Source organism: Acipenser ruthenus, chromosome 45 (genome assembly GCF_902713425.1).
Source record: "Acipenser ruthenus chromosome 45, fAciRut3.2 maternal haplotype, whole genome shotgun sequence".
NCBI lineage: Eukaryota > Metazoa > Chordata > Actinopteri > Acipenseriformes > Acipenseridae > Acipenser > Acipenser ruthenus.
Window position 1 is genome coordinate 6,531,653 of NC_081233.1, and position 25,809 is coordinate 6,557,461.

At 39.5% G+C, this 25,809-nt stretch overlaps 1 protein-coding gene and 1 long non-coding RNA gene across 6 annotated transcripts in view; one reads left to right on the forward strand and one right to left on the reverse strand.

Moving 5' to 3' along the window:
• The window catches only part of LOC117401152 (RNA-binding motif, single-stranded-interacting protein 2-like), a 43,422-nt gene extending 34,466 nt beyond the window's left edge, over positions 1 to 8,956 (reverse strand). For 2 of the 5 annotated variants that reach the window (XM_059013202.1, XM_059013201.1), the window contains exon 1: positions 2,673 to 2,871. In XM_059013202.1, coding sequence (XP_058869185.1) covers positions 2,673 to 2,717 — 45 coding nt within the window. In that variant the 5' untranslated portion in view covers positions 2,718 to 2,871. Of the gene's footprint in view, positions 1 to 2,672; positions 2,872 to 8,668 lie in introns of those variants that run through there. The other 3 variants (XM_059013199.1, XM_059013198.1, XM_059013200.1) reach the window with 3 other exon arrangements.
• LOC131720874 (uncharacterized) lies at positions 2,852 to 12,818 on the forward strand. Its single transcript, XR_009319750.1, has 2 exons — positions 2,852 to 3,045; positions 12,347 to 12,818. It is a non-coding gene; the product is annotated as an uncharacterized LOC131720874 (long non-coding RNA).
• Positions 12,819 to 25,809: the final 12,991 nt, after the last annotated feature.

Here is a 25,809-nt window from a genome sequence, read left to right on the forward strand (position 1 = left end):
AGTCATCAATTTTAAAATAGGCAAGCCCAAGACTTGGGTGATTACCACTAAATCCTGGCATTACCAACAGTACATATGATAATATACAGAATAGTAGTACAGCTACTAAATGGCTTTAAAATCAAAGAAAATACAAAATGATATCGCAAAAGTCCACCAGAAGCAATAATAGTAGTTCAGTTTTGATAGATGAAATGGTAGCCGTGTCAGTCCAGAGATGATAGACAAAGAGAAGGAGATGTGATCCCTTTTATTGGACTAACTAAACAATAATTAATCACACGCTTTCAAGACCTCAAATGTAATCAATCTCTCTTTCCTACTTTCACCTGAAGACGAGATCTTTGAGGTCTTGAAAGCTTGTGATTAGTTATTGTTTAGTTAGTCCAATAAAAGGGATCACTTCTCCTTCTCTTTGTCTAGTATGTTAAATTTTGAAACGTCGAATTTTTCGTTAAGTATATGGAAAACTATGAAGCGGTGTCTAATCAATATGTTAACATTATTTAGCGGGTTTCATTCGAATTTAGTTAATTATAGGTATTGCAAAAAATACATGTGTGTGTGTGCGCCCGACCCTGATTTTGATGTGATTCACCCATCTGAAATTTCTTGTATCAGATAGTTTGTACCAGATGGCTTGTATCAGATATTTTGCATCTGGTTACATGTCTGGTCTAACTATGCATTATAAAAAATACAATACAGATTGCTGTAAAATACCGCTGACTCAAGGTCAAAGTGACCAGAAAGCGCAGTCATTGGGTGGCTATTAGCTAGTATTGTGCATCTCCCTATACTGTATAAACTACATCATGAAAACTGCTATAGAAAGACAAGGAGGCACGTCCTTAAATGTTCTGCCAGCAGCTCAAATTCTAACTTAGCTTTAAACGAATTACTGGGAAATGCTGATAAGCTACTATTAAAGAGAGGGCGAAAAACAATTAAGCAGCAAGGGCTGATTAGAGGCAGCGCAAAATCTGGAGAGAGATGAGAGCAGTTCAGCGAAGCAGACAAGAGAAAATGGGATGGCAGACAGATCGGATTGATTGGGGAAGCACGGGCAATGCGAATTAACACTACAGAGCTTTTAAACAGCGCTAGTACTTAAAGATAGTAAGAGAGACTGACTGGCGCCTTTGTGAAATCACGATCCTCTGCAACCGCCATCTTCCCTCCATCAGTCACCAGTCGTTTCTGATCTTGCATATTTAGAAGATGATCCTTGGTTTTTTCAGTCTGAGATTCAGAGGATCCGTTTAGATATACAGCTATGACCAAAGGTTTTGCGTCTCCCAGTAGAATTAACAAATTTTGCTTCATGAAGTCGAATGAAACCTGCTGAATAATGTTACTTTAATAATGTTATGGCTTCCGGTAAACTTTTGCAATATAATTTTGCAGTTTCTTTGATTACTTGATGTAAAATAAAAGATCTAAATTATGTCATCATGTTTTTTTTTTAATTGTTTCAGTTCTAAAATTCTAGGTGATGTACCCATTTTACAGCCAACAATCTAACTGCAGTTGGCCTTATATATACTAGACAGTCACCATCATGTAGATCAAGTCTCTTTATTTCTTAATTCCAGAGCTTGACAATGCGGTTACAGTTATAACCTCCCGTTGCTGCAAGTGGTAGCAGTAGCGTACCTGTTTGTCTCACAGAGTAATGGTATATATTCCAGATTGATATGAACTTCAAATACAACCAGCTTCAAACACTGACAACTGCCCTCTTTGATGAGTTTCACAACAAATACACTTAGGCTGCATGAAATGTTAAAAAAACATCAGTGAAAAGAGATGCGAGGAACTGGTTGAAATGACCACAGTGCAGACTATGTCTCCCTTAGCTTAGCAACCTCTCTGTTGTAAAGATGCTGTTTCCCATATGTTTTTTTTTATAATTATCGCCCTGAACACACCTGTTTAGTTCAGTGGCTAGGAAGCTTCAGATTGAGAGGCAGCTGAAACGACCCAAGATAATGTAAACAAACTGGCAAGTCAATAATGTCCGGTTTCTCAGGAAACAGTTATTAGGAATGTTTTTGCAATTCCTGCACCCTCTGCAATTCTGTATTGCTGTTTCCCACAGTTGCAGAGTGAGCAGAAATGACTGTTTCACACCCACAGTGGATAAAACACTTCAGTAGATATTTTAGGTTGGAAAAACAACATTTTTACTGAAGTAGTAAGCATGGTAAATAATGCTGAAACAATAGAGAATGCCAGAGAACTCGCATACATTGATAGGCGATCAGACAGACAATATTGTGAAAATGCAGATTGTATAACGTATACCTTTAACTGCTAAAATTACAATGTAGCAGCATCTTTCTACGTTCGTAATTGAGATTCACCAGATCACAGATGTCTTGTTTAAATCAAATGGCCATTCATAAGCTTCTTTAACATGTCATGGGAGGCACTTAAAAAGAATTGTAAGGCAGTAAGAACATTAGTCAAGATTTTACCTTAAAATTACAATTCAGGGTTTTTAAAGTTCTGTATAGTTACAAAGCCTAAGAGCCCTGGGAGTTGCCTGTCTGTCAGCTATCAGGGTGAATTCAGTACAAACATCAAAATAAGCTCCCAAGATATAGCCATGGCTATATATAGCTAAGGTGTCAGTTCTGGGAACGAATGAAAATGTGCACCTACAGTACCTGTTTTGCAGGTGGTATTCTGAACGGAGATTTGGAATAAATCATGTTGAGAAAGGTCCCAAGGTTTTCTTGCCAGAGTGCCAGAAAAAATATATTAAAAAAACACCAACGCTGATGTGAGCCAATTCAGCTGTTAAAACTGACTGGCTGCTTTTAAAAAAAAAAAAAACAGTGTGTATTCCCTCCCACTATTTCTCCCCCTTCTCTTCTCTTAAAAATAACTGGCAAGCGGTTTGGGAAAACAAACCTCGTACTGGTGCTCAGGGGGTTGGTAGAAAAAGAGAAAGAAAAAATGTTTCAGTACGTTTTTAAAAGCTGGTCCTAGCTCAAAAGCTCCTCCCAGTCGAACTGAACCACTGACGACGCTAAAAAGGTGAGTTTTGTAGACAAAAAAAAGGGGGCGTGTGGGGGGGGGGGGGGGAGGGGGGGATTTTATTTGAAAGTATAAAAAGACCCCGGCAAAAGATCAATGAAGGACAGGTCAAAGGTGACTGATTCACCTGAGGTTTACAAGCGTTGCTTGTGCTTTTAAAGGTCGCTGCCTCTTCTATAGAGAAAGTTTTGCTGTGGGTTGCAAAGCCAACACCCCTGCTGTAATGCAACCATTGTTTAAAGCCAAAATGCTCTGAATTCCAGGACATTAATCTGTGCAATCTGAGCTCCTGCCAGCAACACAGAGCAGAAAAAAAGAGCACAGTTGGTTACTAAAACAATCTTAAACAAAGTGACACTGCCGGCAACACACTACAGTACACAGCTTTGTGTTCTCTTTTGTATAGAAGGCTGGGGTGCAAAAAAAAAGCACAGGGAACTGTCAACGTGTACATTACACCCCTGACTTCGAAGGTCTTATTTTGGGCTATTTTAAAGCTTTTAAAAAATAGAAGACAAGTATTCGAACGTTCGAACAAACTCTGCTTGAAAAAAAAATGACCATGTTTGTGTTGGTTTATATAACGGCTTATAAATATGCAGATGAACCCAATGCATGAATGACCAAATAAATCACCCATTCTACTGTATAGAAAAGTGTTTGGTAGGTAATTTGATGGGGGACCTGTAGGTGTTTTTCTTTACTGGAATATGGTACTGAATTTACACTTTTGTTTTCCAGTTTGTATAAAATTAAAGAATCATATTTTAAAGAATATTCAAACCTGAAAATGTTATGCTGGTCCCAGGACTAACTGTTAGGTATCACTTTTATAACAGCTATCAGTATCGATGAAGGAATCTGCCAAGTTAATATAATCTTTGACACTGGTGAAATGGGGTTCAACCCTAAAATTAAAAATTACATTCTGGACAAGACCATACAATGAATACACAATCAGAAATCACAAACTACATTGTTAAATGGTACAGTTTATACCTATGTTCCCTTTTAGCAATGTACAGCCCAGCTTTGCTAAACTTTTGAACTGATTCATTCACAATGATCAAGACTTTTAACAGGAACAAAAGTGTCATGAAAAGATTTTTACATTCATTTGAATAGGATTTTTTTGTATTCTTAAAACATGGTCATTTTAATTTAGCGAGTTCAGGCACAATTTTATTACCATTTTTCAAAAGTTAGTTTTACAGTCTGTTAACCAAATTAGTATGTAAAATGTATACTGTAAAATAATTTCAACTTTTGACAATTAGTTTTTTTTTAAAATTTAAAAACACTAAATTAAACTTCAATTGAATGCCAAACGTTTCAACTAGAAGTGTTTTTTCAAACGTAGAAAAAGATTCTGTTGCATACACTCTGCATTGAAAAAGACTTCCAGTCAAAAGATAAGACATTGAATTTAAGTTTATTAGTATTTCTAAATTCTATTGAGAGTTAACTAGTTGGATGGCAGTTTTCTATAAAAATCGATTTGATTTCTAATAATAAGTTAATATTTACCAGTATGCTGTAAGACCACACAAAGTATTCAAGATCAACAAATTATATCTAAAAAAAATAAAAAACAGTACGAAACGCAGGACAAACGGACGGCAACAGTTACAGTAAATCTGGTTCAGAGTTAAATTAGCAGACTGCCAAACATTTGGAAAGATTGTGGTGATGGCTGGTGAGAAAGTGGGCGTGATTTGGGCACAAACCAGATTTGTCACCGCTTCAAGCAGAGGCACGAACCCTCGCATCAGCCACGATGACGTCTTGCATGAGGTCACTCTGTTGGCAGCCGCTGAGAATAACTCATACTTGATGTTGTTTCAAAGTTTATTCACTGTTTCTTCAGCGCGGTGTAGTAATAGTGGCAGAACGTTCTTCTGCTTCAGCTTGCAACCCTTTTCGTGTCTTTTTTTTCAAGTTTTTAACTTTGTGATGCAAACGGAAACGTGGACAGGCCCTTAGAGTGGACCAGGGTTGAAGGTGCAGTATTTCAGATATTGAAATTATTTTCCTGACCCTTACCTTTGCAATGCCCCCCTTATCAACTTTTTAACTCAAGTGTTCTAAAACTAAAAATCAGAAACGGCCTTCTATTATTCAAAAGCAACAAACAAGAAAATGTGGACAGTCTTCACAACAGCCTTCAAATACAACTGAAAGCATGCATGTGCTGATAATGTAATATAGAGGGTGAGGTTCCAAACAGCCCAGCGGAGTGATGACCCGAAGGGATCAATTCATGTTTCATTGAGGCTCTGTGCATTGAACAGATGACTGTTTCATCTCAACTACAGACCGTTCCCCTGTGGTGATCAATGTAAACCGACGAAGACGTTACCAGAAAAGTTTCTCATAAGACTTCTTGAAGTGTTGAACTTTTCAAAGCAAAATGTATTACAAGTGAACAATGGCAGCGGTAGAAGTTTTGTAGTAAAGAAGTGGAAAACCTTTTTTCTTTTTTTTAAACTTTTCCATTTTTTTGAGCTTGGGCAATCACTTGAGAATTTATTTTATATGCCATTTTATAGCAGCAATCATGGGAGTCACGTGACAATCACGTAGGAGACACAGCGGTTGCATTCTGCTTGCAATGGCTGCTGGGAGATTCATTTTCGCTTCACCAGTCACTTCAATTCTGTACCCACCATTGTTACAATGACCAGATAACCTCGGAAAAGATGGAAAACAAATTAAACCAATCAAAATGAGGCACAGCCGTGGCACAAAACCACTTGGTAGGGATTTCCTGCTCAATCTCCTTTTTATCACAGCGACAAAGTAATATTAGCATGTATTTCAATAATGTTGGTTTGGGATCAGCATGTCAGAAGTGTGTCTCGTGGGCTAGGATTTTAAAATGAAAGCAACACAAAATGAATGCATTTTGTCGTTTCAACCTTTACGAAGCCAATGATTCACACAGACTTTGCAGCAACAGAAACAGGTTAAGATTTGGAATATGACCCCACTCCCCCTCCCCTACCCCTTCAGAGAAAACAGTGAGGTTACCCTCTGCTTTAATTTCATTAACTTGGCAGAGGAAAAGGGGAAATCAAGGGGAGAGGGCAACATCAACAGTGTAATTTAAACCGGTTGCCATCTGGTTTTGAAATTGCTCCATGCACAAAGGACCTTTTTCTTGTAGGGTTATTTGGTTCCATGTCTCCTTTATTTATGCCCAAGCCACAGGTATGTGAAAGGGACATGTTAGAAATCTTCAGCCAGAGGTGCCCCTTGCCACCTGAACTCGTTGTGACCTCCTCATTAAAGCACACGGGCCAATCAAAACACAAACAAGCTTGTTCTCACAGCAAAGAAGGGGACAAATCTCCCCTCTGACAAGTTTTCAATTGAATTTTTGGAAAATTAGCAGGAGACGTGTCAAACTTTCTTTTTATGGTAAACCAACCACTACAGGATCCAGACAGAGAAGAGAGTAAAATGCATTCAAAACCTTTTCATATAAAAATAATGGTGACAATCCGCAGAGTTGACTTTACCAGGCATTAAAACAAGTATAGTACTAGATACTGCATTTATTAGAATGGCGTTCATTTATAAATCAAACAGGTACGGCAGGAAGCGACTAAATTATGGATATGACATCTACCTACTGGCTCAACAGAAATAGTTCCGTCTATGCACCCAAATTCTTCTGTAGTTTATCCTTCTGTAAGCAGGCTTTATTAACAAACCAGTTTGTTAACATCACCCAAATGCAATTTTACCAGTAAAGCAACAAACATAATAATAATAATAATAATAATAATAATAATAATAATAATAATAATAATAATTAAAGAAACTGCATAACTCCTAAGTTAACTGCTGGTTTTACCCAGAAGTCCAGTCACTGATGTAGGGCCTTGAAGTTCAGGATATAGTTTAGAGTGGTATCGGCAACTACAGGCAGAATTTTTTTCAGAAAATAAAACGTTATTTAGCAATTGAAAGTGGCAAACAAACGTTCAGGCCCTGGGAGTTTATAGCATCTATTAAAATAAATTGCGTCCCTTAAAACGTTAAAAGTAAATAAATAAACAAAACCTGTAAACAATTATGTTTTGCTTGTATGAGGTGTGAAATGGCGTTACGTGTTGGCACGCACAGTGATTTTAATATATATATTTTTTTAAAACAGCAGACGGGCATGAAGGCCCTTGGGAACACGACACATATTTAGTTTCACAAAATCTACCTCGCCGTGGCACTACTGTGGAGTTCACTGAAACATATACCTAAACGTTTTAAAAATAAAACACAAATGGACTAAAGATAAACACATCTCTTCACAATCGAATGCGTCAGGGTCGACGTTACTTCTTCTGTGTCTTTTGGAACATTATTATCTGCATTGCAAAGAACCCAGCAGAATTTACTTTCAGATACAATCTGTTCATTCATTGAAATGTATTAAAAACAAAACAAATGATTAACCTACTTTTTTTTAAACGATATTTTGGTTAAATACTATTCTAGAGAACATAAAATGGCTAAAAATAATCTAGTGGTGAGAACAGTAATACATTTGCCGACGTCAAAATATCCAAGAACGTCTCTGTGCATTTAATTGTCTGTTTAATTTGATAATATAACAATGTAAATTTTTTATTTTTTTTGGTCCCTTTATTAGTTTCGCTGACACAGCGGTGCATTCCATTACTTTGTTTTAAAAAAGGCATGTTTACAATCACAATATTTTGGAGAAAAAAAAATCCAAAAACTAGCGATTTCTTTTCATATAACTTAAAAAAAAATTTAAAAAAAATGCCGGTCACAGAAATAAAACTAAAGTTTGTGTTTTTTTTAGTTTTTTTTTTTAAGTTGCAAATCTTGATTTCTGGGTTGGGAAAAAAAACTGTTCTTTTTGTACGTTACACTATTAAGTGTTATAATGTTACAGTAAAATAAATTCGTTTTTAGCATGCCCTGTTTTTAAAGGTAGGAAATATTACTGCATATGTCTGTCGTTTTTTTAAACGTGTTGTCTCATTTGTTAGAAAATCTAATGCAAAACACATTTGCCGTTTATTTGGAAAAAAAAGAACCCCAAACATGTAACATCCCGTTTGATAGAAGCGTGCTATTGTGCAAATACGAAATTCGTTTCAGATGTTTTTAAAGGGCGGCCCGTTTTCCATCAAAAACAAAACCTGCAAAGACTAATTCCTAGTCTACCCCCTTAGCTTTAATACAACTTTGACTAACTTTCCCTCTAAGCCCACGGAAACACCGATTTGTTTCAGTCTCAGAACTGTCAAATGTGTCCGATCCTATTGCAATAATCGACTACGGTACTTTCACATGATGTGCTGTCCGTTTCCCTGATTTCTATCACATATATACGGTCATTTATAAAAGAAAACAGAAAGAAAACAATCCTATGACACATACGGCACGGGTATACTACAGTATGGTACTTAGTAGCAGCTTTACGAGAAGAAACCAAGTTGCCTTTTTTTGTGAGCTAGTAATAACTACTGCCTTTCAAGGACACTGCAGATCATTGGAAGACGGCAAATCCAGGCTCTGAAACCACCCAAATGAGCCGTGCTGGCCGGGCAGGACACAAGGAAGAGTATAAAATGCAGGAATGGTTTACCTTTTTGATGTTTCTGTTGTTATAGCCGTTGTAGGGACTGAATCCTGTCCTTGGCGGCACAGAGAGCAGCATTTTCTCAGCAGAATGTCAGGAGCGGCGGGCGAGAGCCAGGGCTGCAAGCTGACGTCAGCTGTGGAAGTTCAGGCAGGAATCTGGGGGAGCGCTAGAGCGCTGGAGTCTCGCTGCCGCCGCACCGCCGGCAAAGCAGCGCACACGCCGCCGGGTCCTAGCGCCTCTGCGAGGCAATGGAGATTAGGACGGCGCGGCTAAAAACGTAACCCACCCACAGGAACTCGTTGCCTTCTGTCTAATAAAGTCTGACCTCGGAAATGTCACCCCCATTTCCACTATTAAAACATAGTGTAATTATTTAAATAAGGGATACATATGTCAATTATGCCCTGGTCACATTTATAAAAAAAAAAAAGTCCTTGGAAGTCTTCATCAATCATTCAAATAATAATAATAATAACAATAATAATAATAATAATAATAATAATAATAATAATAATAATAATAATAATAATGAAGTGTGGCCAAATCCATTTTTGATTGCACACTGTGTACACGTATATACTTCATTGTAATTATAGAGATCATGCCAAACATAATAATTACATTCTAAACTCTTGGAATATGGAATTTATGATAGAACGTGCATGCTTGCGTATATCATTCGGGTTATATCTTGGAAATAATAACACGTTATTATGAGCATGTTTTTAATACTGAGATGTTTTACAAATTAATATTGTGAACTTTAATATCTGTTTTATCAATTCACGTGTGTGTGTGTGTGTGTGTGTGTGTGTGTGTGTGTGTGTGTGTGTGTGTGTGTGTGTGTTTGTATGTCTTTTAATAAAACTATGAGACCACAAAACGAATGATCCTGCAACGAAGTTATTTCTCGCTAGTTTTGTACCGTTGCAATTGTTTCCTTTCTCTTCCAAAACCTTAAAGTACTTAAAAAAAAAAAGGCAAACATATGTTCATCCAGAACGCTTCAGGATGTGTGCCATGGTCAAAAACAACATGGATGTATTTGTATTGCCTGCAGGGTAAAGACGGCAGACGTGACTGCAAACATTTGTCAATTGTATTATTTATTTTTAGTTGCAGCTTCTTAGCAGCTGTGTTAATAAAACGATGCGGTTTTTTTGTTATGTATCTAGGTATGTATTGTTAGATATTTACAGTACACGCCTAAATGCGTACACATATTGCATTTGTGCGTAATGTGACAGTTGAAAACCCGGTTGGATGACAGTCAGCACTCATATAATACATTGCATGAAAATTCAGTTTGGCGACGCTGTTTGAGAAATGTAAAGAATGCAGGTGACGAGAATTACAGAGCAGGTGTCATACATACATAGTTACAAAGTGACACGCCTTGTTGACAACATGCTTCTGGCGACGAAATAACCCGTTGGCAACACGCAGGGTGTGGAGCCCTGGAGATTCAACGTTTTTTAATTTGGTTGACACACTATATCTGTATTTACGTGCAATAACCAAATCTTACCAAAAATGTCCTAATCCTTTTATTTGCATAAACTGCTTACTCAGGATAGTTCTCCGTATCGATTATCACATCATCTTTTTCTGTGTTTATGTAATTTGATACATTACATTTAGACGTAGCTTTTGCAAAATTAGAGCACGTTATCATAACAATGTAGTTAAAGAGGAGATTTAAATAACAGGTAGATGCCAGTTAAAACTGTTCCGAAAAATGACAAAGCAGCCTGTCCTCAAACGAGGACAATGGCACTAAGGATTAATGTTAATCCCTTTTAATCAGGTAAAGTCATTGTTGTGTTTGGATCATTGCGCCCTGCTTACTAACTATTCCAGCAAAAAAAAAAAATCCTTTTTCTGAAGTGAGGTGGGGAATCAGCATTGAGAAATGATCTATGTTTATCTGGAGAAACAGCCGAGAATCATTCATGCATACTAGAATATTGAAAAGGTCAAATATTAGATGACATGGCACACTATTACATCGTTAAAGGTTGCATTTACACATTTTTATTACAAAGTGTAATAAAGCACAGTAAAAGTAATAGCTTAGCTATTACTTTTAGTATTAGTAATAGCACAGTATTAGTAATAGCTTAGTTTAGCGCTGTAAAACACACAGAGGTATGGTAAAGCATGTTAAAATATGATATAAGCACTGGGACAGCATAGACAAGCTTAAATGTCCTGTCGTAAACTTTTATTAGGGAACTAATTATAAGGATTTCATAAACCGTAACATGAAACTGAATGCAGTCATGTGCCGTTCTTGCTGAAAACAAGCAAACACGGCAGCATGACCCAAGGGGATCTGTGTAAAACAGGATGTGAATCGGTCACAAAACGATTCCGACACTCAATAGCGTTTTAAATGTGTTCTCTGAGGGGGGTTCTCTGGCTGTTTCAAAGCGGGAGCAAACGACAGCCAAACGTTTCGCTGCTGAGATTTCAAAGCCAGACAACGGGGCCAATCATTTACATCCAATTCATGTCAATACAAAGTGTTCTCTTTCATGTTCTGTGCTGAGCCGTGTCATGCTGGCCACGTGTGGGGTTTATAGAATTAGTACCATATTACAGTTATAAATACGCCTGATGGCACTCAATTTCCCTTGTAAATAATGAGAGAAACGCAGTTCTGTACAGTAGAATGGGTGTTATTTATTGCAGACCTCATTATACATTGTTGTCCATCATTTTTAATATAATAATCCATCGCATATCCGACTGCGGTGGGACCAGAGTAAGGGCGGATATGTAAAAAGTCGGATAAACGAATTCTGTTTTAAATACCATTATACACAGCTGTAACAATTACTATATTCACACAATTATTGTTTTGAGATTCAGCATTTATCAGGGGGCGCCTCTAAATCTCTTGTTTAGAGAGATATAATGCTTGTGACGGTAGCCGTCTGCCGTGTGGGTGCGTGCATTCGCTGCTGAGTGACAGGCAGGAGAGCGAGACGGAGGTTGAAGTTGATACGCCCCCCGCAGGCGAAGAGGATTTATTTACATATCAACACACTGAACCGCTCAGGTGACACTACCAGCAATGGCAGTGCACGGAGCACATAGAACACAGTGTAGGAAAACCTTTGGTAGGATTGACAATCTCTGGACTAAACTTCTCTGTTCAGTAATAACGTTGCTGAAGAGGTTGATCATGGCGGACAAACGGTTAGGTGGATACGCGACGGATTGCTAGTCATTTCTAAAATCTAGTAGTCATTGTTAGATACATGTCAAGCAGTGTTTGGAAATTCAGTACAATTTCTCTAAGGGTAACCTCAGAGGTGAAAGCTGATATCAGTGTATTTTCCCCAGATCTTAGCAAACTGAGCTAACACAGAACCTTACAATTACAGTGTTTCCTCAATGCTTAACCATTTCATAATTCACCAGTTTGGTTAATTCACATGTTGGCAGACTATCTGACTTTATGTGTAAGTCAGATAGCGAAATAGAGTGTAATAAGAGAAGTGGACAGATCAAGCACATGTGCAGATGATGAAGAGGAAAAACTCGGGTCTCCCTAGCTTATAGGTCTGAGAAACTTGACGCTGCTATCCTCTCTAATCATGTAATGTTATTAAAGCATTCTTTGTCTGCTTTTTTTCTGCTCCCTCCCACCCACTCCCCTTTCTGGGACATCAGAGGCTGATCCAGTGAGGAGAGGAGCGGGTCGCGTTGCAGTCAAGGGCAGAGGGTCCTGCGATGAGGGTGGGGACTAAACTTAACCCTTAACTCAGTTGGGATGAAATCCAGCAGACACAGGGAGTCCCCAGGACCAGGGCTGGGAACCACCGCTCTGTAAGGTGTGGGGCAGCCAGGATGGCACTGCCAAGGCACAGGGATGTCAAACTCAGTTCCTGGAGGGCTGCAGTATCTTCTGCTCTCAATTACTTAATTTGTTTCATCTTGTATGGTCAGAGGCGACCTTACCCATGTTTGACGTGTATGTCTCTCTTGCATCTGAACATAAAGTGTGTCTGGAAAATTATTATCAATTGCAATCAAACTGTATGACATTCTTTATCACTATTTATTTATTCAAATCTGTGAATCTGTCCATCTGTCTATGTGTCACACTTACATTTTTCCATATTTATAAAGGTTTCCCACAGTATGTTTGCATGGTATTTTATTTGGTAGTTTTACAATGCTTTTCTCATGGGTAGGTGTATACTTTGCATTTACCTTAGTTTACCCTGGTTTGCCATGTTTATTAATGTACTTTACCGTACCTCTCTATTCTTTACTATGCTTACCGTTGCTCTACCATGCTTTCACTGTGCTTTATTACACTTTGCTATGCTTTTACTATGGCAAACTTTTATAAGGGTTGTGATGTTTGTTTTTTGTATTCCATACAACCTTGGTAGTGACAGATAGCTTTTAGTTTGTACCGCTGTGACTTGGAGATATATAACTGATACACTGATACACTTTAATGAGGAAAGACTATATCAAGTCCAATTACTTTCTGTGGGGTCGGTTTAACATCAGAATTCTTACTGTCATTGCTGTCCAAGCAATATGCCACAAGAGAAAGCCATACCAGTCCCAGACACTGTTTTGCATTGCGATGTGAAGTTCTGCTTTTGTTGCTGTCTGTGTTTCAGGCAGAGGGCTGCAGGAATCCTGCCAACACCACAGTTGGGAGTCAAGTGCCCTTATTGTTGTCTCTGAAAGCATAGTTATTTCCCCTTACTGGCAGTATTTGCTGGGCAGGGTCTAACATTGCTGAATGTGCTAAGTAGCTTGATTGTGGAGAGCAGAGAGAGAGGGGTATGATCTGATTGTAAACCAGAGGGGTTGCAAGATTCTTTTTAATGGTTTTGTTGGGGTAGCACTTGTCAGACCAGATTGTCATGATAATAAGTGTTTTGACTACCTCCCAAACCTCCACTCTTTCTTTACAAAGCTGTAGAATGAGTAAGCGATTATATTAAGTGCTAATCCGAGGAAAGTCGGGTATAAACAGAATTCACAAGACTTTCACAATATAGGATATAGGATTTGGCTTTTGAAAGGATGTGTTTTAAATACCAGAGTCAAGAGGCCTAAATATCTGCTCCATGCAATTCTAGATCACAGTTAGCATATGCTGGTTGGTGTTGAAGTTTTCTGTTTCAGGTTTATTTAAACCAGACTGTTACTTATTAATGACAATGTATGTCTTTTCATTTACTTGAATGAAAAGTATTGGTGAAGATCATGTTCACCATGTGTAGTGTGTCGGACAGACGGACATTATGAGTGCATGAAGGATTCTATTTTTTGAATGAGGACCCTAAGAAGTGACTGTGATAACATTACATTACAACACAGCTATAGCCTGGCTGTAATCTGGTACTTTTTAAAAAAAAACTGCTACACCATAATTCAAAACCTGGTTGCAGGAAGTAACGGTTCAGTTCATTGTCCAGAGACTTTTTACTTCTAGTTTTATATGGTTAAAAAAACATATTCTCCTCTCTTCCAATTTCTTTGCACTGGAAGCCTATGTTTTAATGCAGTGCTACTGCCTTTGCATTATGGGCAATATTAACGAGTACTGACTGTGAGTGATGTGTTTGTAAAATTGTTTTAGAAATTGTTAGTAGTTTGAGTTTCTTCTAGTGTCTGTGTTGCTGTCTCTTGCTTTCCAACAATGAAGCAATAGTCCTCCTCCCCTCCCTCCTCCCCACTCTGCTCTCCACCCTCGCCACGGCTGTCTGATCACAGGCTGGGAATGTTTGCTGGCAGCTGGGGAGGGGCACGGTTGACTGTATAATACCTCCTTCTGCAGAGAGCGAGAGGGAGAGACTGTGCAGTACTAGGTTTTGTACGACAGTTTTGTGGTATTACTGCAAAATGCTCAATGCAGTTAAGCAGTAATAGAGCAGGAAATAACCTGACGTGTTGTGTATCTGTATCAGATTCTTCAAAATGTACTCTCTGTTCAGTCAGGACAAATCATGATTTGTTAATGTAATTGTACCCGTTTCATAATACATTTTTACTCCAAATTATATTTATTTTGCATGTCTTTTGAACTGAGATTTACTTTTAATAAAATACTATAATACCGTCCAAGCCCAGTATAGTTTCCTACACTATAGAGTAGGGTTGGCAGTGCCCTGCGTTTGCTGGCTCTGGCGCCGCTTCGGTGCAGCTCCGTACTGCTGCTCCAGCTCCTGGCTGCTTTTACCTGGCTCGGCTTCTGAGACACAAAAAACTAGGATGCTATCATTATCTATTTAAAGTTTTTTTTTAATTGATGTTGTTTGGCTATAAATATTTGTAAGTGTTTTTTGAGTAAAAGAGATACGAATATAGAAATCTGTTTTTAAAGCTTTGTTGTTTTATTTTCTTTGTGCAGCTTTTTTAGGTACCTGTTTGACAAAATCAAAATATTTACAACATAAAAACACTGGTAAACATAACACAGCAGAAAACAGTGTAATAAATTAAGAGAAACAAAAAATATTTTTCCTGTTAAAAGTTAGGGCTAAGCAAAATATTAAATACTAGAGAAAGGAACATATTTATATGAGATTATTAATGGGAAATAGTAACACAACATATTAAAGATAAACATTATTTCCATTTAGTTTGACCTGTTATTTTTGTACACTCATGTTCAATGATGGTGCCTCTAGCAGTTACTCCCTTTGTCTGACACTGCGTGACTTTTTCCAGTTTCCCCTTCCTCAGTCCTTACTCAAGGATAGGTTATGGTTTATCAGAATGATTTTTGCATCATTTGCAGAATTCAGTCTTGTTCTCTGATCCATGATTAGGTCCCCTGCTTTGGAAAACAGTCTTTCACTTTGCATTGATGTTGCACACAAAAGAAAAAACGTGCCAAGAAAAGGCAATGAATCTTTGCAATTTTTCCAATAAGCCAAAGGGCAGGAGTCCAAAGGCTCCATCTTCTTTGCTGCATACACCTTCAGCTCATTGTGCAAAGCAGATCCTTCCATGTTATCATCTTTCTTCAGGGCTGCTGTCAGAAAGCTCACAGATGCTTTCACATGCTCTCCTGGGTGGAAGTGGATCACTTTCAGCAGGTCCACACAGAACACACAAGCCTTTGGTCACAGCTTCTTTTTGCTCATTGTCAAAGAGATCGAGGAAAGTTGATATCTGACAATCAAGGCAATTCTCTAAGATTGATCACCTTCTTGAGATTTGACTCAAAAGATAGTCTTTCCTCTTCAAGCCAGATTCAGATTTAGTTCCAAGCTTTCCAAGCAACTCCAGTATAGCTTTGTCAACATCTCGTTGTTTTTCTGATGACATTTTCAAACTCCCAGTTGGCATTCCAAAGAAATATTGTAGGCTGAGGTTGCTGTTTTTTCTTATTTGTTTTTTTGTGAACATTTGAGTGATGTCTTTCCAGGTGCCTTTTCTGATTGAAAGACTTCTCACTCAGACTCTCATGGCACAGCTTGCACGGTGTTTTGTCCGGCTGTAAATACTGAAAACAACTGGCCACATCTTTATAAGATTCCTCCCTGTGCCTCAGCCATGTTGATATGGAGAATGCCGAAGTGGTACTGATGCAAAATGTTAAACTGGAGCATCTGTGGGTGGGGGCTAATGGGATTGTCACTCAAAAGTTGAAAGACAGGCTTCTCATCTTAAGTAAACAAGTAGTTGTGTGTGGAGTCAGGTGATTTTTGGGTTGGTCAGAAAGAGGCCTTATCTTAATTTCTGTGGCAATTCAGGTGCATGGGGCCCCATGACTCCAGTATGCGATCTTAACTCCCTGGCAACCAACCTTTGGCCAATCAAAAGTCAAGACATCATTTCTGAAAAAAGATTGCTGTAAAATGAGGTAAATTAAAGCAGAGCAAGGTTTTGGTTAAAATGACATAATTTGAAAATACTTAGAAGTGTGTAGAGTGTAGAGTGAAAATAGACTTCTTTTGCAAGTGTTTTACAAGAGATGTGCACTGAGATGATAGAATCGGTTCTGGGACTAAGAAAGCGAAGGTGTCGTAGGATTAAAATTAATAAAAATGATGTGTTATTTATTAATAGCTGGTGGGGGAACTGCTTTCATAACAATACCTATGAAGTTACATATTCTGTTAATTCTAGTAAACTGGAGTTAATATAGTAGTGTGTTTAATGTAAGGTGGAAAGAGTGGAGCAGCTCCAGGACCTCGACTCCGGCTCCAGGCTCCGGAGCACTCTGGTGAGCCTGAATCCAGCTCCAGCACTCCAGCTCCAGCTCTGCTCCGGCTCCGGGTCTTGAAGCATGGCTCCGGGCCAACCCTCCTATATAGCATGTAATGCAGTCTATTAATGGTGTTTTTGGAATGGTAATTTTCAGAAAGAAAGAAAAACGCTATACCTGTCCGTTCTCAATATTTAATTTCTTAAAAATAATTCAGAAAATACATAATTTAATTAATTGCTTTTTATTGTAGTGTATTTTTTTTTTTTAAACTAACGCTGGTAAATTCAAGTAAAACTTTCATGTAAACAAAGAGAAAGAGAGGCCTAGAATCTGAGGCCTCAGGCTCAGGTAACACCTCGGGGGGTCAGGGGGTCGGGTGGTGGGGGGTATACACACTCCGGCTGGGTTGGGGAGAGGGTTCTGGCTGGCCAGCTCCATTCTGTTCTCACTAAGGCCTGAGAGTTAATCAATGTGGATTTACAAGCATGATTGTGTGGCCAGTGGAAGGCCTATGTTGCTTAGCAACAGCAGTGTTGATGTCCAAACAGAGATTCTGTAAAGTGACTCATGCCTATCCTGACCAAGGAGTCCCAGCATGATTTAATAGAACAGTCCCACTCTTGTTCCTCAGTCCTAGTCTCTGCCTCACATACACACACACACACACACACACACACACACACACACACACACACACAGACCTTGGTTTATATGAGTAGGCATGCTGGGCTGTTTTTATCTTTGACCAACCAAAAAATGTAGCATTATCAGCAAACATCTATGGAGGTGAAACTCGCACAGCACTGGGCAGATACCAAAACACAACATGACAACCATGCTGCTTGATCAGAATGGGGAGACATCCCGCACTCTGATTGGATATGAGGGTAGATACATAAATGGTTGCATAATAGTACTAAAACCTGACTTGAATGGGAGCAATTTTCTGTAAGTTACGAATCAGATATATAATTTAAAGTATTAGCTTCAGATGTTCTTTTATTTGTTTGATCCTCATTTCCCCTTGTCTTTTTTGATGTTTGCAATCAGTGAGATTGGTTCTGATGTTCCAATATTAAAACTTGTCTATATTCGCTTTGAACAAGCTTTGTGCTTGTCTGGAGAATTCTAACTGACAGGCACTGACTGCTTAGGAAAAAAAAAATGACGTTGCTCCGTCTTGATTCATTTCACGACAGTTAACTATTAACTGATACGCAGTAAGGTCATTCACATTTGTCATGCACACACAACTGTACATAACCTGCTTTGAATGTATTTTTCTCCGATATAGTCCTTACTTTCTCCTTCCACAGTTAAAACCGTTGAAGCAAATTATTCATAACTTATTTTTGTCTGGGAGGAACTGACAGGTTAATCACTATAAGCACCTTTTAGTAAAACATAACTGCCCCACCCAGTCATTTTGCTTACAGCTAAAATCTGCAACCATTGGTATTTTCCTAGAAACCCACAAAGATTCTTTATTGTCTAAGTGTTATCCTGTGTCTCCCACATGTAATACAGAATCACCATGGGCTTGGTATTTTCATCCTATCTGGGTCATTCATCAACTGGGGGATTGCTCTAGAAGTAATTTCACAAAACAGCATTCTACCTGTATAATATCTTTATTTGTATATAGCGCCTTTCATAGTGGACCACCATCACAAAGTGCTGTACAGAGGTAGGCTGTGAACTGCGCATTATATGCAGAGTCACTTACAATAGGACATTGATTTAACATCTCATCCGCAGGACGGAGCACAAGGAGATTAAGTGACTTGCTCAGAGTCACACACAGTGAGTCAGTCAGCATCAGAGGTGGGATTTGAACCGGTGACCTTCTGGTTACAAGCCCTGGACTTCAACCACTGGACCACACTGCCTCCTTAGAATAAAGTTCAGTAGGCAGAATGGCTATTTTTACACTGAAGAGGCGAATGGATGTGAAGTAAAGTCAAAGTCAAGCATTCCACTGTTCTAAGTTCAGGCCACAAAACGAATTCACTTTTGAAAAGTAAATCCCTCATCAAGGCACTTATTGTTATATAGTCTCTGCCTGCATATATAAAGGATACTCTAGCACACATCCAGTATAGTGTATGTACCATAAAGAAATAGCCGCACTTAAACAGTAAGTAGCAGGGTTCAAAAAATATATAGTGTTATACGTCCCCACGGGTTGCTACAACTGTTTAAATAACGTACCTGTCATTTTTCTTTTCATTGTTAACATCCTGACAACTTTTTACACTTATAAGTTTCAAAGCTCTTTTCAAAACTTCTGCTTTCCTGCACGGAGTGATTCAAAAAAATAATTAAAAAAAAAGCTTAACAACAGGTGCTGTGGCTTTTCTGTTCCGTACCACATCATGGATCGTTATTGCTGTGTTACCTGTTTGACAATGTGGGCGATAATCCTTACACTATCAGTGCACTAGAGCAGACATTGTGAAAACAGCTTTGAAACAGACTTTAAAGTTATAAGTGCAAAAAGTTGTCAGGATGAAAAGAAAAATGACAGGTGCGCCATTTAAACAGTTGTAGCAACACGTGGGGACGTGGAACGCTATATTTTTCTGGACAAGTGTGGCAGATTATGTTGCTTGTGCTTCTAAGTACTAAGAAAATTGATTTCTTTAAAGGTTGCTATCACTAATAAGCGGTATAGATTTCAAAGCCTTGGTTCTAAATCCTTTAAAGGGAGACAGTGAAAAAAAAAAAAAAGAACAGGAAAGTGTTGGTTATATCACTGCTTTAAATAGGAGGGCGTTGCGATAATGTTGCTGGGGCCATTAAGAGGTATGAAAATGATTTTAACCCTTTCAGTCCTGAATTATTTCTGTCAGACTGGGACCTAAGAGTCCCGTGAGGCTCCAACGTGATTTCTGATGGTGCTAAGGTCCCCCCAGGACTGAAAGGGTTAAAGTCTTGCTAGTGCTGATGAGTCGTATGGATTTTAACACCTTGGTTTCAGATCAAAATCTTCTCACTGTATAGCTCACCCAGGGAGCCCTATCTGACTGCCTGTAGTGTAATGAGAATCCTTTGCTTGACAGTGCTGGTTTTGAGTTGCAGCTGACACTCAGCAGTTCATTAATGGATCAGTGATGGATTGATTGATTTGACTAACTGCACTGTGCCTGGGGGAACCTCACTCCAAGCCCTGTAATCGCAGAGATGCTCATTAAGAAAAGGGCTTTGAAGAGTCACAGGTGCAGGGAGCTCCAGGATTAGAATCAGTTTGTGGGTGTGTTTGTAATTAGTTTGACCATATGGCTGATGGGTCATGGGGGAAATAGGGGACAGGGTTTTTAATCACCATTCAGGTTCTCTGAAAGACTACAAGTACCACAATGCATTGCGGTTTAGGTTACATAACCTTTCAACCTGGGGTCCTGTTCACAAAATGGTTTTAAGGAATGTTACAATGCATTTACCCTTATGTTTTTTAATCTGCTTCAACAGGCCTATCTGTGCTTTACAATACTTGTCTATGCTTTACCATGGTCTCATGGTGCTTTATTACACTTTGCTGGGCTTTTACTATGGGCGAAACTTTTATTTTCTCTCCTTTCTCTTTCTTTCTCTCTCTTTCTCTCTCTCTTTCTACTCAGTGTCTTGATGCTGTTTCTTTTCCTCTTCAATGACATCATATCCAGTCTTGCTGTCAACAGCCTCTCTGAATATGGAATTCCACCCCCCCCCCCCCACCCCCCCGACCCCGACCCCGACCCCCCCGCACAGCTGGAATCCATTTGGAAAGCCTCTTGTCCCTGAAACCCGAGGCTCTGAACTCAGGCTTCATGTTTGTACATACCTGGGATTCCTTCAGCACTATCAGCACTGTGAGCTCAGTAATTACCTTGCCATGAAGAAAATGAAGCACAGACAGACATACACCAGCGCTCCAGGACAGGCGCCGTGCTCCCACAAACATTGACGTGAATAAATGACGTTTTTTATTTCTGGTAACACTTTACATTAAGCATCCCTTATTAGCGTGTATTTACATAGTAGTTACTTAGAAATACATACTTGTACTTGGACATAATAATGTTATTATGCATAGCTACAAAGTACTTAACATGTAGATCTTTTTGCATTTGTATCAGAAAAGGGTTAGGGTTAGGTTTAGAGTTAGGATTAGGGTTATATCATGCAAATAATGTACATATTAAATACATTATAAATACCGGTATGCATAATAACATTGTCATTGTGCAAGTACACTTCAGTCCTTCACCTGCCATTGGCTCCCACATTTTACTCTAACTCGTACACATCAAATCATAGTGCAGCAGCAGGGAGGAAACACTATGCTTGTGCAATATGACTGGATGTGACAAATTTCTTCCTATGCATCGGGACGCAGAACATTTGCTAGGAAATTGGGACTGTCCCAACCATACAGGGACTGTTGGCATGTGTGGTACACATGTATTTATGTAAAGTGTTACCACACTTATGTATTATGACTAAATGAAGACTAGTGCTTTTTATCCCACTATGTTACGTAAACTGGAAGAATGATCTTAAAGGTAAAGCACATTATAGTTCCACTACAATTACTTTGTGTCTCTGCTGCTGCATGATGGCCCCTTTTCTCTTAGGGGATGAGGGAGCAGTTCAGTCTCCATGCCTCAAGCCTGCCCTGGACTGGAGGGAGCACCCTTTCTCTTAAGAGGTGGAACAGTTCAGTCTCCATCCAGTTCAGTTTCGTCTCCACGCCTCAAACATTCTTGTCTTAGTAGACGTATCCCACAGAAATATCTTCAAATAAAGAAGGTAAAACCTGAAAATCAGATGCTGATAACCTGGATCAGCACTGCTGTGCGCTGGTAAATCACAGTGACAGATGTAGAACAGAACAGCACGCGCTGAGTGTTGATTTATGAAACAATCCATCTTGTTTCAAGACAGGGTTAGGTAATGTTGGCTGGGAAGGCGGTGTTATTCCCAACACATGACATCATGCGGGAGATCAGACTGGCGATATGTGCCAAATTTAGGAGGGGGAGTGGGGGTGACACTAATACTGACTGTCACATGGTGCCATTTAGTGGCATATATAGCCTGTGATAAAGCCTCTCTAGTCAGGATAGCCCGGGTTTCGATCACCTCTTTTGTGTGGGAGCGCCAAGAAAGTCTCAGTCAGTATATATTTTAGCGTGGTTTGCACACTTTTATTAATTTAAAATTAAGCAACAAACGACAAACAAAATCCTAGCTTCCTTGGAGCATGAACTTACGCAGTGTTTCTGTAAACAAACCTAAACCTAAGGCGGGGAAAGTTGACTCCTTTTATCCTGTAAAACCAAACCCATATCTTACAAATACCTTTCCTTTGTCTTTAAGTTTCTGTTCTTCAAAACCCACACCATACGGCCTTTTCCTGGTAGCGTCTACTCCCTTACACAACCTCTCTCTCTCTGTCTCTGTCTCTCTCTCTTTCTCTCTCCTACACGCTCTCCCATTCACGCTGGGCCTACTGCCTTCACTGAACCACCTCTCTGCCCTGTCACAATACACACACACACACACACACACACACGCACACACGCACGCACGCACACACACACACACATACGCACACACACACACGCATACACACACACACACACACGCACGCACGCACGCACGCACACACACACACACACGCACGCACGCACGCGCACACACACACGCACACACACACACACACACACACATACGCACACACATACGCACACACACACTCATACACACACACACACGCACGCACGCACGCACACGCACACACACGCACACACACACACACACACACACGCACACACACACAATACACACACACATACGCACACACACACACACGTTTCTGAAATACTGACTGCCAAGAATGATAAAACATTTTGTATCAGTCTGGGCAGGATGGATTTTTAAAACTATTGTATTTATATTTTTGTAAGCAAGGGTCCTGGGAGACAGGAAGGACCCTATTTGTTCTGCATCATATTTTGGGGTACTTTTGCATATCCAGGATACTTAGTAATTTAGTAAGTAATTTGGCTGAGTAGGGTAAACACTCCACATGGAAAATGATTGAAATTCCCATGCAAGTAATTTATTTAATCTATGCAGTGCAAAACACAAATGAACATCTAACATCTAAGAGTCATCTCCTTTGCAAGGAGCGTATATGTCCCTGTGTGCAAGGGCTTATGTCCCTGTGTGTGATTACATCACCTACCAGCCCTGCTGCTGCCTTCCCCCGTGCACATCAAGAATTTAGAATGACATTAACATTAAGTGGAGATAGACTTGGGACAGAGAGAAGGAGATGCTTCTAAACACAGAGAGTGGTGAGGGGATGGAATGGGCTGACTAGTCATGTTGTTGAGGCAGAAACACTTGGATCCTTTAAAACCCGTCTTGACAAAGTTCTGAGATGAATCAACTACTCAGAACCGGACGATCCTAGATGGGCTGAATGGCCTCATCTCTTTCGTAAAATCTTCTTCTGACATTCTGAGTGCGAGATCCACAATCTCTGCAAAATAAGTGTAGCTGCTACTAAAATGTTCTTAAAATGAATCCCATGATATCCTGGCACTAGAGACATTTCAATGTGGTGTTAGTTAGATGATATTCACAACGATATTACGCATGCATGCCTGTTTTTTTTTGCATGAGCCATTCAGAAGCTATTTCTGTGCGATACTATTGGCAAGTCAACGCCACTCTCGTCAGCGTTAGCTGTTTGGTCCCCCAGCCACAGTATAGATATACGAAATTAACATGTTCTGTTGTCTGGGAGAGTTAGCCCCACAATGAGTTTGTACAGCTGGGTCATTAATCCAGGGATTATGTGCAGATGTGCTGGAGTGGTGCCAGCCATCGAGCTCTGTGTTGCAACCGGGAACATGTGTTTCAATGCAGAGGGCCTGGGCCTGTGTTTGTACTGGCGAGCTGGAGAGTGTGGGCTGCTCTGTCTAAGAACATGGAATCCTCTCGCTAGCCATGAAGAAAAACATAGAGGGAATTGAGAAAAAACTAAATCCCAAACACGTCCCTTCTGTTTAAATGGGCTGCTGCAAATGCAAAATATAAAAACTGCATCTCCCTGTTGCAAGACTGCCCAACTTTTATTTATTTAACCGTTGCTCGATTTAGAAACACAATAAGGACTCTGATACGTTCAATGACACATGTTTCAACTAGGCGTTTATCATTGAATGCATCACATTTCTTTTTCTTTTTTTATCTTCTCTAGCCAGGATGGGCTCTTGAGTTAACCCAAATCGCTTCTTCAAATTTAGCACAGGGAGGAAGTTTAGAACAGAAGGTAGGAAGCACTTTTTTTTCTTATAAATAGCTAGCGATTCACGTCCAGCCCCTGCGTCTCCATTCAAGTCAATGGGCTGAGATGCCAAATTAGCAAACAGGACAGACAACTAGGCCAGAAGCATCCAGATTAATGCAGTATTCAAGCACCTACAGCTATGGCCAAAAGTTTTGCATCCCCCTATAGAATTGACTAATTTAGCTTCATAAAGTCGAATGAAACCTGCTGAATAATGTTACGTTGGCATATTGAATTACATACTGCTTTTGTAGGTTTCCATATACTGTACTTAACGATAAATGTATCATGAAATACTGTACTACTATTTCAGTAGACTTGTGGTATCATTTTGTAGTTTCTTTGATTACATGATGTTAAATAAAAGATCGAAATTATGTTCATATATGTATATTTTTGTAATTACCGGTATGTCTCAATTAAAATTCAAAACTTTTGGCCACAGCTGCACATTTTGTTTTTGGTATAAAACTGAAAATTATCTGGTGGAATCGTTTTTGACAGCTACTGTGTTCACACCCCAGTCTATTTGCCCATTAATGTGAACAGCTACCCCATATCCAAATCAGAGCCCTTTCCCCATGGCAACGGCATCAACAAATACAGAAACTGACGGGGACATTTCCAGGAAGCAGGACTGATGTGGCTTTTAATCTCTCTGCACCAGCACCAGATCATAATCCGCCAGCACAGATTTATGACAGTACGTGTTGCTTTCTTTTTGAAGTGCCAGAATATACAATGTAGTGTATATTATTTGCATGACGTTCATTTGAACTCATTTCCATCTGCACCGTGAAACCAAAACTTAACCTCATCAGTTCCATCTGCAGTGTACAATCCAATCTGCAACACAAAAATCAAACGTGTGTATCACAAAATATATCCACAGTCTTCATGTGCTGGGTGCTCATTAGGTAACTTCAACCATCAGTGCGGGTTGGAGAGATCTGCCAGCCCTGTAATCCTAACTGGGGCTGAGGGAGTCCCAACTGAAATCGATTCCATCTGCTACTGATAGAAACAAACAAGTCTGATTTCAAATCGATTTCAAGTCGATCCCAGTGGCAGGTGGTGAAGTGGCTTTAGCAAGCGTGAGAGTGTGTTACAGTGGCCCAAAATCACAGAAACCTTCAAAAATGCAGAAGACGCACCTCTCCTCTGGAACAATGCGCCAGGAGCTGTGTGGCTCTACTCTAATTTGTTACTCATTCAATGCAGGATGAAGGTCTTTAAACCAATTAGCTGCATTCTTAGTCTTTGACCCGAGTGCAAAGAAAAGGATGGGACAACAAATAATGAACAACCATCCCCTAATTCTCCATGCAGAACAAAGGATTCTGAAAACAAACATGTAAGATACAACTTTATAAGAACTTCTCTACCCGATTAAGTTTCGCCCCGGAGTGGGGGATGTTCTCCAGGGTTATCCTGGGTCCCTTGATTACTCTGGAAGCTACCCTAGTTGACTTTACTCAATTCCACCCAACAAAGCCGCAGTTTAAAACACACATTAGTGGTAGAGTTAGACAAACAAACATTACTGACTTTTTGTAAATCCTACGAAACGTTGATTTGACGTGTTCACTTTTGAGCCTT